Source organism: Lucilia sericata, unplaced genomic scaffold (assembly GCF_015586225.1).
Source record: "Lucilia sericata isolate MDLA Ls3-8-SP2 unplaced genomic scaffold, ASM1558622v1 Contig000040F_arrow, whole genome shotgun sequence".
Lineage (NCBI taxonomy): Eukaryota > Metazoa > Arthropoda > Insecta > Diptera > Calliphoridae > Lucilia > Lucilia sericata.
Genome location: NW_023994078.1, coordinates 414871 through 428448, shown reverse-complemented (window position 1 = coordinate 428448; position 13578 = coordinate 414871). Strand labels below are relative to the sequence as shown.

The following is a 13578-nucleotide window of genomic DNA, read 5'->3' as shown; positions in this document are numbered from 1 at the left end:
ATGAAAGGAGGAAATGTGAGGAAGAACATCTTCTACATACATACATACATATATGTAAATAAAATAAAAAAAACATAAAATTTGTCGAAAAAATATATATAATACAATAAACACAAACCAAACAAAAAAAGGTGAAATTTGTTAAGGTCATAATATTTTTGTTGGTGAATTATATTCACCACAATAACTCTAATGATAAACAAGTTAGAATGCTATATTCGGCTATGCTGAATCTTAAATACCCTCCACCTGCAAGCTACTTTTTCTTAATACCCAATATAAATATGTATGAATGGTTGAAGTCATAGGGCTGAATTTATAGTTTAGAAATTTTACTTAAGTACTAAAGTACTTTATTTCCCTTATGGAGAACTGTAAAACCCGGAATATGTTTTAATTCCCTAATTACTATTTATCATTTTGTAACTTCTTTATGCATGTATGTATGTAACTAATTTTGATTAGGCCCAGAAACATTTGTATTAAGTGATTTTCAGATACCGACCGATTATTCTATGACCTATAACGTGCTGATCCTGTCGATACTTATATGGGACCAATAATAGTCCAATTCGAAAAAAAAAATAATCAAAATAATTTATCTATATACAGAACATACTCATGTCGAGTTTAATAATAAATTATGTGGTATTAACCCATTAATGCCCACGGCGATCTACGTAAGATAGAAATGTGAAATTTGGATATGACAGTTTACTTGTGTATATAAACCGATTTCAATTAAAAAATTTTTTTCTATCTTGCCTTGTTTGGATTTTAGAAGACGTTACGTATACGTAACAGTGGGCATTACCCACGAATTTTTGTCCCTTAAGTATTTTAAGTAAAAGTTACATATTTTTACCAAAAAATCGTAAAAGAACTGGTTAATTATTAAGTTTAAAGCTTGGATTAGCTAATTTGGTGTATCATACAAAATTTTTTCATATAAAATAAAAATTATTTAAAAGTATAAAATTTTAATTTGTGGAATTTTGTAATTTCTGTAATGTCAATTAATGAATTTAAAGAAATTTGTATATTTTCTTGCAGCAACAGATATATTGACTAACGTTACACATTTTGCATACATTTACCAAAGGTCCTTGGCGCTTGTATCCTTGCAATTTCCCTAATAATCCAAGAAAATGGTCATAATTTTCAACCCATGTTTAAATTTTGATGGATAATTGCAATTATATTCCGTTTGTCTAGTAAAAATATATATTTAATATTCGCCAACTGTGCCTTGAACAAGTTCTAATGCGGTCAAATGGCATATCCTTTACAGAAATTCTTAAAAAATTTAAAATATCCACGAAAGGACGATTTAATAGAAACATTTACATTAAAAATATATTGCTTGTCATCAAATATCAATATTTCAAGAAAATATATTGTTTATTATTACAAAATATATTGTTTATTATTACATTCTTCTGATAAAAAAACTATTTTTGAGGCAGATTTCATAAAAAAGTAAGCAAGTTGTTCATTATTTATATCGTATGTAGAGTGGGACAAAAAGTACTGAATACTGCCCACTGTTACATATACGTAACACCTTTATTATCCTTAAGTCTCCGCAAGGACATGGTATATGTTTATAAACAATTAGGTAATAAACATTAATTACTTCTTTATAAGTTTACGTCAGAAACTTTTTTTTAAAAACAGGTTTGTAAGGGAACGAAGCTATTTTCTCCCTTACAAACCTGCTTCGATAAGGCATGATTTTTATATAGCGAATTCCCACTTGGAAGCATTCCCACTAGTAAGCTTAAATATTATTTAAATACTTCACTTACAATCTGCTTCTCTGTAAGGGATTTTTTTTTAATTTTTTTCAGCTTACATTATAAAATTACTCCTATCATTGGTATTCCCTTATTTCCTGCTTCTCAGTAAGGCTTAATAGTAAGCGAATACAGATGCAGTTACTTCCCTTTTTAGCTTCCTAAAGTCTAAAATTTTTTTACTGGGAACTAACTACATAGAAGTTATTAACATTCAAAGAATTCATTCCTCGAAAAATATGACTTTTTGCAGGTTTACGAAATAGGCACTTTACAAAATAACCCAAAAATACAATTCTATAGGCAAAAATTACTCAAATTCGATTTATAATCGTTAAGAATATGTTAAGTTAACCTATCCATCACAAAAAAGTAACTTTGCATTTTCCATTTCTGTGCATTTCGAGTCCAAATTCGAATTAATTTGCGTTACGTATATGTAACTGTGGGCATTAATGGGTTAAGTGGTTTACAGAAGCTTATATGGGAGCTAGTGAGGGACCGGTACTAAAAAAATCCCTTATATGGGAGCTGTAATAAATAATGGACCGATGTGGAAAATTTTCACGAATATATATATATATATATATATATATATATATATATATATATATAGTTAATCTCAAAAATAATTATACAGAAATACTGACGATTGGTATTACTTACAAAAAGATATTATTTTTTCAAAAAACAAAAAGCAACACATTTATTTATTAAAAACAATTATGATAATTATTATTCACTACTTTTTTTCTTCATATTTTGGTTCTTTGAGTTCTCATTCAAGATGAAGTTTAAAAAGTGCAAAATTTACGTCACAAAAGTAAGTATACAGATCATTTCAGTATATATTTGGTTTAATTATATTAACAAAATTTTTGGAAATTTTAGTTGTATTAATAAATAAAATATTTTTAATAAAATATTTTTACACAATAACATGGAAAAAATCTACTTTTAGTTCCGAAATCTTGAAATTTGGACCGATTGGCTCCGGAATTAATTATTACGACAGTTTTTTTCCCACTTCTACGATTTTTTTTCCACTTTAGACCCCGGATTTTGGATCTGGTGGTCATTGAACCCTCCAAATGATGCATTGGAAATAGAATTTTTAACTTTTGAAAAGAGTTGTTATTTCGAAATTAATGTTATATGCATGGATTTGGCCATTTTGAACAGAGTACGTTCTTAAAAAACCGAAATTTAACTCCGATTTCTTAAGACTTACAACATAAACTTTAAAATTTGGATAATTCTATATATTTCCTTTAATTTAAACAGGTTTTCCAAATACTCCGATTTCCAAAGCATACAATAATGCTACCAATCATATCTTGATATACTTGATACAATAACCATGTTTTATGGATCGGACATTTTATTTGTTCTAGCAACAAATTAAGATGTATCTGTGTTCAAAACTGTTCAATTCGTATTCATACCACCAATTGAGCCTGATTTAATATAAAAATCTTACTATTTTGGACAATAATCAATTTCAGAACCGATATGTAGTGTAAGTTATTGACATGGTCACCATTTGACGATTATTGGTAGTATTTAGAAGTGTGTAATGGATGATTGGAACCAAAAAACTTGTTTTAATTAATGGATACTAGTACAAATATTATTAATATCGCAATTTAAGATATAAATTTTAGGAAATCGTCGTTAAATATCGAATATGAACGCTATACTATGTTAAAAACGGCAATGGATTGCAATTATTGTACAGAAACAATTAATTTAAAAGTTAAAATATCGTCTTCCAATGCATCATAATGAACAAACGAGGGATATTATTGAATACCCGATCCAAAACTCCGGGGGTTTAAATAGTCAGATGTTCTTAAATAGGAAAAAATGCTCCTATAAATAATATTCAGATCAATTACCAAAAACTCAAATTTTTTGGAACAAAAAGTGAATTTTTTCCATGTTATAGTGTACAGAATATTTTATTATAAAATAATTACATTCAAACGGTAAAATTTTCATGAATTTTGTTAATATCATTAAGCCAAATACATATTGAAATTATCTGTATACTTATTTTTGTGACGTAAATTTTGCACCTTCTTAACTTCAGCTTATATATAATGTGTCTAATGTTTCCTTTCTTTTTCATTAGCCGCAAAAGTGTTAAGGATTGTCCAGGAGGGGAGAATCGTGATGATGATTCTACCCTCCGGCAAGGTAAGAGTTTGAATTTTTCAGTGTCCAGTAAAGTCGGAACGTAAATTTTAATTTTAAAATTTCAATGGGAACAATTTCTGAAAATGTAAACTGAAAATTTGGGTTTCCGCCTTTAATTCCAATTGGTTAATATCTTTACCAATTGGAATATTGTGCAAGTCTGCCTTGTAAGAGTGTTTAGTGTATTATTTTATTGACGTCCGGCTATGAAGTATGGTCGCAGCCGGTGGCTATAAAAAATAATTACATAAAACCAGTCGATAAAAAATCATACAACAAAATAAAAACTAGTAATCATTACTGTAATTGTAAGTTTATTAAACAGAACTTTGTTACATATTTGAAAATTATAAATTTGAAAATATTTTTGACTTCCATTTCAGTGTATTCCGTGCATGATTTTCTCCAATTGGTCCATTATCTTCGGGTCAGTAGCCTTGAAAAATTTTTTTAAATTTTTGTCCATAGTGTGTACCCTTAAGCATAGTCCTCTGTTCAAATTTGCAAAAAATTATGTTTTTTTTTTTTTAATACGTATGTTTTTTGAAAGGTGAAAATAAAATAAAACTTAATAATATAAACTATTCAGTGTTTTTTTATTTAAAATAAATAAATTTACTGCTTGTGCAGTAAATTTATTGTTTTGTTTTTCGACAAATAATAATTTTAGGAAAAACATAAAAATGTGATCAGCTGTTTGCTTTAATTTCGTGCGAAAGAAGTGCTGCTTATGTTATTTCGTAAGTTGGAAAACAAGGTTGCCAGATAAATTTCACAATGTTTTTCACAATAAGAACAGAGTACTGCTTTTGCGAAATTATTTCGCAAATATTCACAAAATATTTTATATGTAGTTTGAATTTGAATACCAAATATTTTATATGTAGTTTGACAGCATTTCGCACGAAATTTTGAACAGAGCTTTAAACGAACACAGAAAAACTTTGTTAATAATGTTTTTTGTTTTATTTTCAGGCACTTGAGGGTACTTATCGCTGATTCAGGAGAGATTTGGTCCAATTCGTCCATTAGCTTCAGGTCAGTAGCCAAAAATTAGAAAATTTCCAGATTTTAAAAAAAAATTTTGCAAAAAAACAACGATTTAATGTTATTACAAATAAAACGTATTAAAATGTATTTTTCTTTATTTGCAGATATTACTTACCATTTTTCCACAAGGTACGACTTCGTTGGAGTTCACTTTGTTATTTTTTTTTTTTTTTTATAAATAAACGAAAAAAATGAAAATTTTTCAATAAATTTTGTGTTTATTTATTTATTTATTTTTGAACACACGTTAAAAAGGTAGTATATAGTTGATATTTTTTTCACATGAGTGTGCGTATATGTGATATTTTTTCTTTCTTTCATATTATGGGGGTAAGCTCAGCTGATAATCGCTTTTTACAAACGTCAGTTCTGACAAATCTGGTTATATCTGTGGCTAATACCAAGGCAAATAGATTATAAGGTGAAGTAATTTCATTTTGGGGCGAATTCATGCATTTTTTTATATATGGAGTTTGACAGCATCGGTTTTAAGAGAGAATTTTTATACCCTTCACCTTCGTGAGAAGGGTATATATAAGTTTGTCATCTCAAGCTCAGCTGATAATCGCTTTTTACAAACGTCAGTTCTGACAAATCTGGTTATATCTGTGGCTAATACCAAAGCAAATAGATTATAAGGTGAAGTACTTTCATTTTGGGGCGAATTCATGAATTTTTTTATATATGGAGTTTGACAGCATCGGTTTTAAGAGAGAATTTTTATACCCTTCACCTTCGTGAGAAGGGTATATATAAGTTTGTCATTCCGTTTGTAATTTCTATAATATAATTTTCAGACCCTATAAAGTATATATATTCTGGATCCTTATAGATAGCGGAGTCGATTAAGCCATGTCTGTCTGTCTGTCCGTCTGTCTGTATGTTTGTTGAAATCAGTTTTTAGAGGACCCCAGATATCGGCAAAATCCGAATCTTCAATAATTCTGTTAGAGATGCTTTCGGGAAGATCGCTATTTAAAATAAGGAAAATCGGTCCATAAATACCATAGATATGAGCAAAAATCCGAGATAACCTCTGAAAATTTCATAAAAAAGACTATTTTTTTCATGCTTTGATATAAGCAACAACAACAACACTGCTTATTCATTGAGTATTTCGTTTCATATGTTTGGATGGCTGTGTGTTTCATTGCCTTGTGTATATTGTTTTTGTTTCTTGGTGCATTCAGTTTTGTATGTTTGGATGTCTGTTGTTTTCTTTGCGTTGTGTATTTATTTTTGCTTTTTTGTGAGTATTTCGTTTAGAGATACAAGCCGATGCAAAATGATCGGCGCCGGCGGCGCAACCATTTTAGGTCGGCGGCGGCGGCTAAATTGTCGGCTCAATTTAACTTTTTCTTCAGAAATTGACCTTATAAGCGTTTATTATATTTAAAAATCTCTGTATAATAGTCTGTTATATAGAAACCTATCTCTATATAAGTTTTTTTCTGCAGAAAATGGTCATTATTGTAGTAGTTATCACTATATTAATATTAGCACAATATTGTGTGGCAACTCTTTTCAATTTGCCATAAGAATTTAAAATAGTGGCAGCTCTGTTCAAATTGGTGAAATTATTTTCTGAAAGACATGTGCGATTCCAATCTTTATCAGCGGCTACGTTTAAGCCGGCTTAGCTTCTGAGCGGCGGCCAGCCGCAGCCGATTTGAGCCGTCTCGGCTTGTATCTCTGGTCTGGAAGCGTCAATAGGGTCAAAAGATAGGGTGAAAGGTGGAAAAACGCGCATAATTAGCGTTTTTTCTAAAAAATACTGTTTATTATCTGTTCTAGAGCGAAAATATTTTCTATTTAGCGATTATTACCAAATCCAGTTTTGTATTCAGAGTTTTCGGTTGGAGGTTTTTCGTTATTTAAACTTTTCAAAATAATTAAATTGAAGGACATTTCCGAGGAAACAACGAACTGGGAATATAAAAACATGTGTAAATAATGCTTGGGGACACCTCAAGATATGCCAAACAATATACTGATATTGGTGTTTGACCTGGAAAAATATTGGTAGGACATCAGTAGCGGAATTCAGTAATTTTTTTGATTTTAAGTATTGATATCGTAAAGTAATGACAAATATCGGTTACATTCACGAACTTTCAATTCCCTAACTTTTTAACGATCGTAGAATATTTTAAAAACAAAGATCTGAAAAATATAAGACTGTCAAAAGTTATGTATTTAAATATTTTTAAAATATGTATAAAATTATTAACGTGAACTTTTTATTGGTCGTTACACTGCCGATACTTTTCGATTATGTTTAACGAAAAAATCGGTGAAATAAAATACTGAATTGCGGTACATAATTATTAATTTTGATTGATTTGGAAGATTTAAATGATGGATTAACGAATTGATTCAGTGTCAGTAAGTAATAAAAAAGCCTGTAAAAAAAATAAGTAAAGTTTAGTTGGTCATGCCGGTACATGATACTCAATAAATGGATCGCTTATATGTACATATGTTTTCTTTCAAACAGTATTTAAAAGATATATGCACAATTAAGGCATTAAGGTCTTATTATGCATATACAAAATCAGAGTGTAATTGGAAGCCATTGCATATCGTTATGCGCTTCTATATGAAGGCTAATAGAAGGCCTTAATTCTATTAGAAGACATTAAACCAGTAGAGCATTCCAGCATTGTGAACGTAGCGTAAATATGTAGGGGATAATAAGTCGATAGAAGAAATGTTCGTTATTTTTTATTTTTAACATAGTTGAAATACTTTTGTAAAACAAGTTGTATAACTAATTTTGACAATTGAGGTTTTAAACTTCTGATGGGACTTTTACTAAAAAACATCACATTTTCTAAAAGAAAATATTAATCAAGCGAATTATACACTTTGATAATATCAATAAAGTTAATTTTTTACCACAGATTTGAACTACAAAAATAGGGTTTTATTTTAGCATATTTATGCAATTTTTCCAGCATTGGTTCTGGGCGAACTTTAGTACTTATTATTGTCTGTTCTAGAGTGAAAATATCTTTTCATATCTATCTTTCTTAAGTCTCCGAACTATACATTAGTTAAGTTCAGTTTAGAAAGTAGACCCTTAGGGGGTTAAAACGGTTAAAAAAGGGAATTCTTTGTTTGTAGTACAAAATGTTCTATAGACAAAAAAATATAAAATATGAATATTTCAGTGGTCCAAAGGACACACAAATAACACGTTTTTATGGAATTTAAACTAAATGGGATTATTGTAAGTTATTTTGGTACTATTTCATTCGAAATCAATGAAATTTGATTTGTGGCTTAAGAAAAATCACAAAAATACCATTTTAATGTAATTTATTTGTAAGATAACATTTAGAGGAAAATAACGGTGTGAATAGAACATATTTCTTTTCGGAATAAGCTTTTTAAGCCTCAGAAATATTTATTTTAAGTAAGGCAACCATATGGGTGAAAATGGTTATTCCCTTTCCGTAAACAAAAATTTTACATATTCATATTTAATGAAGCAAATATCTCATAAATATCGTGTTTTTAGGTAATTCAAACTAAACGACTAAAATCTCACTAATATTTGATTTGTAGATTTATAAAATGACAAAAAACAAACCTTTGTTAAGCGATATCTTCATAAGGTGACCTTCACAGGAAAACGGAAAATGGGGGGAAATTACATGTTTTTCTTTTATTTGTTTGTTTATTTATTTGTTCGTCAAACACGGCTAAACGGTTTAATCGATTTTAATGAAATTTTAGACTTTACTTAGATTAATCAATTGTCTATATATTTTTTCTAAACTGGATCAGAGAGACATTTAAAACGATATGAGTTTGGCCTTTTTAGAATTAATTAGTAAGATACATTTTTGAAACATTTAAGGGACATTAGGGTATAAAAAATGTGGGCCTATTCCTACGTGGTAGCCAGTAGCGTTCTAATGTCAAAACCCGTTTGCTCGGGTCATTTTGGTGTAAAAGGCTTCCCCGGCAAATTGATTTTTTAAAACCTTTCATGAACAAATTTTCATGTATTTTTACAGTAAAATCTACATGTTTGGGTACTAAATTTGGAAGGAGGATAAACCGCAGCCCCTATAGTTGCTTTTTTCCGTTAAATGTTGGGAGTTAAACAATGACACTTTATTACATATTTTCGATTTTGTATTAATAAATTTAAAATTTTGTTAAATGTAAATATCGAAAACTTTAAACATTTGCCGCGGGAAAAAAGTAATTTATTTTTTCAACGTAGAATTTTATACTATTGTGGAATGGAATGAAATTTTCAAAAATTGTATAAATGTTACAAGCCTAATGTGCATATTTGTGAAAAGTAATCAGCGTTTAAATATGCAGCAATAGCACAAGATTTCTTTTGAACGACTATGCAATATATATAAAACTTTAAAATTTTTCCATCACTTTACTACTAGAAATATTAGTTCTGTTTGTAATTTTTGTTAGCAGGCGCAAAATATTTCAAAACAATCAAAATATATTTTTCTGTTTTAGCAGCGCACGCACACAACAGTCGAACTACTATTGCCGTAGAAAAATTGTGCAATACATTGTGTTGGTTCTACTACTGCCAGTAGCAAAATGAGCAACTGTCAGTTGCAATTTATCGTACTTTTTACAATATGGCGGCTCCTTATATTTTATATTCAATACATGTTTCAGGTTTTCTTTATGATTTGCTGTACTTTTTTACTTTGTTTGTTTTTATAATAAGCAGAAATTAACCCAATGTTTTGACGCTTGTATTTGTTATTCTAGAATGTAGAAAAATATTCCGTTATTGTGTTTGCTGTCTATTTTTGCTAAACAAATTGTTTTAGGGATGTATGTATGTATGTATGTATGTATGTATGTATGTATGTATGTATGTATGTATGTATGTATGTATGTGTGTATGTATGTATGTATGTATGTATGTATGTATGTATGTATGTATGTATGTATGTATGTATGTATGTATGTATGTATGTATGTATGTATGTATGTATGTATGTATGTATGTATGTATGTATGTATGTATGTATGTATGTATGTATGTATGTATGTATGTATGTATGTATGTATGTATGTATGTATGTATGTATGTATGTATGTATGTATGTATGTATTATAAATATAATACTGTTTACTAACAAGTTTTTACGCTGTATACATTGCATAGAAAATACCTTCAAAAAGTATTACCAATAAGTGTTTATTTTTCATAAAGAAACTTTTATATTAAGATTATTGATTTCTTCGAACTGTGATATTAATATTATTAATTGAATATTCTTCAGGCCCGAGTTCGAGTCCCACTTGGGGATAAGTTATTTTCCAAATTGTAATGATATTTTTAATTATAAGAATACTGAAAATTTCATTTTTCGGACAAAACAGCAGAATGCAGTGCATTTTCGGGCCCGCTACGGCTCCTCATCAGCAATCTTCTTGTGCCATATGCTATGCCACTTGTAAACATCATCTATTTAACTCACAAGTGTTGAAGAAATGGAATATGGGAATTGTAACCAAGTCCCTATTCCAATTTCATTCTTCTTTATTGAGTTCGATCGAAGTTTACGAGCTTTTTCAGTGTTGTATTCTTATTTATCATTTACTCTCTGTCGCTGCTTTAGCCAACTGTCAGCAATTAAGCAACACTTTTTGTTTTTTGTATGTGTTTGTTTATTTCTGTTGATCATATTCAGTCGTGAATCAACAGCATTGCATTAAACACGTACATTTATTCACTGTGCCCAGTGTGTGTTTTTATACTAAGATCAGTGTGACCATTTTGGCATTTTTGCAGCTAGATTTAGGATTTTTTATTTTGATTTAGCTGTAAAATTTTAATTTAGCATTTGGCATTTTATTTAGCATTTTTATAAAATATTTTTAGCTTTTTTTGCAATTTTAGTATATAAACAAAAAAAAAAAGGCAAATTTTTGCAAAAAAGATTTATATTGGAAATAGGTTTAACTGGAAAAAATCAGAAATGTAATAATTTACATAGTAATTCAAAATACTGCAAAAAGATTCATGAAGATAAATAAAATTACGCCAATACAAGTGAATACTTCAAAATGTTCTATTCTAAAATATTTTTCTGGAACCCAATGCTTTTTTAAATTCGTGGTGATAGAAATAATTCAAGAGATTTCATATATTTTTACAAATGCGTTCAATACGCTATTTTACAAACTAATACTTTTTGTTTGCTCATGGAATGAAACATATAATTTTGGAAAAGGCTATGTATGACGGTTAATTAACAAATTTTATTTTTTCCTATACGAAATAAAGAGGTTTTAATTTTTATCATCCTTCAGGAGTTCTTGTTAATTTATTGAAAATAAGTATTGAAAAAAATCAATAATATATAATTAAGACTTTCGCATTAATTTTGTCACGTTTTTTTTTTTAAATTAAAAAAAATACATAAATTTCGAAAAAATTATTGACAATTCATTCCAGAATTCCAAACTTACGGATTTGAATATATCTCTCAATTCATTTCATACATTCTCATAAATATTTTTCCGAAAAAATCTTGGAAGTATGAGTTATAAACCTGACATCTATTCACCGAGATTTAAAATTATTTCAACGGAATTTTCAATATTTTTGCGACATGAAAACAATTTTTAAAGTGTTTTGAGGAAGACAAATAAAATTGTTTATATAAAAAAAGTAAAACTAGAAATATTATACTTTTCCTTCCGAAAACACATATAGGTTTTACACCATGAGCAACTACTAATGTAATTTAATTTTTGCATTGAGAAATATTTTAAAGTTAGAGACATTACATATTGCTAAATTTACAAAAATTTTGAAATAATTTTTAGCATTTCTATTTATCTTAATACCACGGAACTTAATTTTTTACCCTACTCCACTATACTACGTTTGAGTATACTAATCGGTTAAGAATCATTTTCTGAATCGATTAAGCCATGTAAGTCTGACCGTCTGGTAGAGGTTGAAATTTTCAAAACAATAAGCACGTATGCTTTTTGATCCAATGACAAAACCTTTTAAAAATAGTTAAAGTCCGTCCTTTATTTTACCTAGCCCCCATACAAATACAAATGTATAAAGCCTTTCTCAGAAAATTTGTTTAAATATATCGGAACCAAGGTTCAATTCATATATGCTATGCCATATGCTATGTCACTTGTAAACATCATTTATTTAACTCACAAGTGTTGAACAGAAATAAACAAAAACATACAAAAAGTGTTGCTTAATTGCTAACTGACAGTTGGCTAAAGCAGCGACAAAGAGTAATAATAGATAAGAATACAACACTGAAAAAGCTCGTAAACTTCGATCTAACTCAATAAAGTAGAATGTAATTGGAATAAGGACTTGGTTACAATTCCCATATACCATTTCTTCAACACTTGTGAGTTAAATAGATGATGTTTACAAGTGACATAGCATATGGCACAAGAAGATTGCTGATGAGGAGCCGTAGCGGGCCCGAAAATGCATTCCATTCTGCTGTTGTGTCCGAAAAATTAAATTTTCAGTATTCTTATAATTAAAAATATCATTACAATTTGGAAAATAACTTATCCCCAAGTGGGACTCGTACTCGAGCCTGAAGAAGCTTTTATGTTGAATTTTACCTTAATCCCAAGGTATTTAAACAATTTATTGATACAAAAAACTAATTTTCTAAATATAATATATAATTATATAGGAGTATAGGTCAAACATGGGCCGATACTCATTCAATTTGAGAAAAGGATATATTTTTTAAATAACAGTTAGTTATGTTGAGTTTCATTGCGATACAAATGGTTACAAGTCAATTGTAACCATTTGTATCATATGGGGGCTAGGGTCAGATAAGGGCCGATCATTACGAAAATCTGTAGTGTCATTTATTCTTATATAAAACATATTTCTGCCAATTTTTAGAGAGATAATAGTATATTTGACGTAATAATGGCATAAAAATCCCAAATCGGGAGGTACGGTTGTATGGGGGCTAGGTGAAATAATGAACCGATATTTTGGTGTGTTACAAACATCAGCACAAACGTATAATACCCTCTCCACTATAGTGGTGTAGGGTATAAAAACATTTTTGTGTTTTGTACTTTTTTGGTAACTTTAGTGAAAGTTGTTTGAAATTAACGAATTTTGAGTAATTTTATGTAAATACAAAAATATTTATTTGGAATGTATATTTTAGTAAGTTGAAATTCATAATTTCAGGATAAAAAGTAAAATGATGTGCTATAGACTTGAAATTATGAAATCACTTAAAACGCCAGGTACGAATAGCTAGTCAGTCATTAAACATAAACGTTTTCGGTTTATATTTCAAATTTATTAAAATTATATTTTGTTAATGAATGCTCTCACTATTTTGTCACCAATTACGTGGTATTATTTTTATTGTTGAAGGTTTATTAAATAAGAAAGAATACTATAAAACTATTAGAAAATTTTATAAAATTATTAGATAATCTCAGTCTTATGAGATCAAACGTTGAAATTTGTTAATTGATGATGTTCGAAATAATTTGAATG

The 13578-nt window shown here is 28.8% G+C and overlaps 1 protein-coding gene across 1 annotated transcript in view; it reads left to right on the top strand.

Moving 5' to 3' along the window:
- LOC119613546 (growth/differentiation factor 8) overlaps positions 1–5255 on the top strand; it is a 110217-nt gene extending 104962 nt beyond the window's left edge. The window contains exons 4-5 of the mRNA XM_037969607.1: positions 4971–5033; positions 5150–5255. Of these exons, the coding sequence (XP_037825535.1) occupies positions 4971–4994 (24 nt within the window). The 3' untranslated portion in view covers positions 4995–5033; positions 5150–5255. The remainder of the gene's footprint in view (positions 1–4970; positions 5034–5149) is intronic.
- The last annotated feature ends 8323 nt before the right edge of the window (positions 5256–13578 follow it).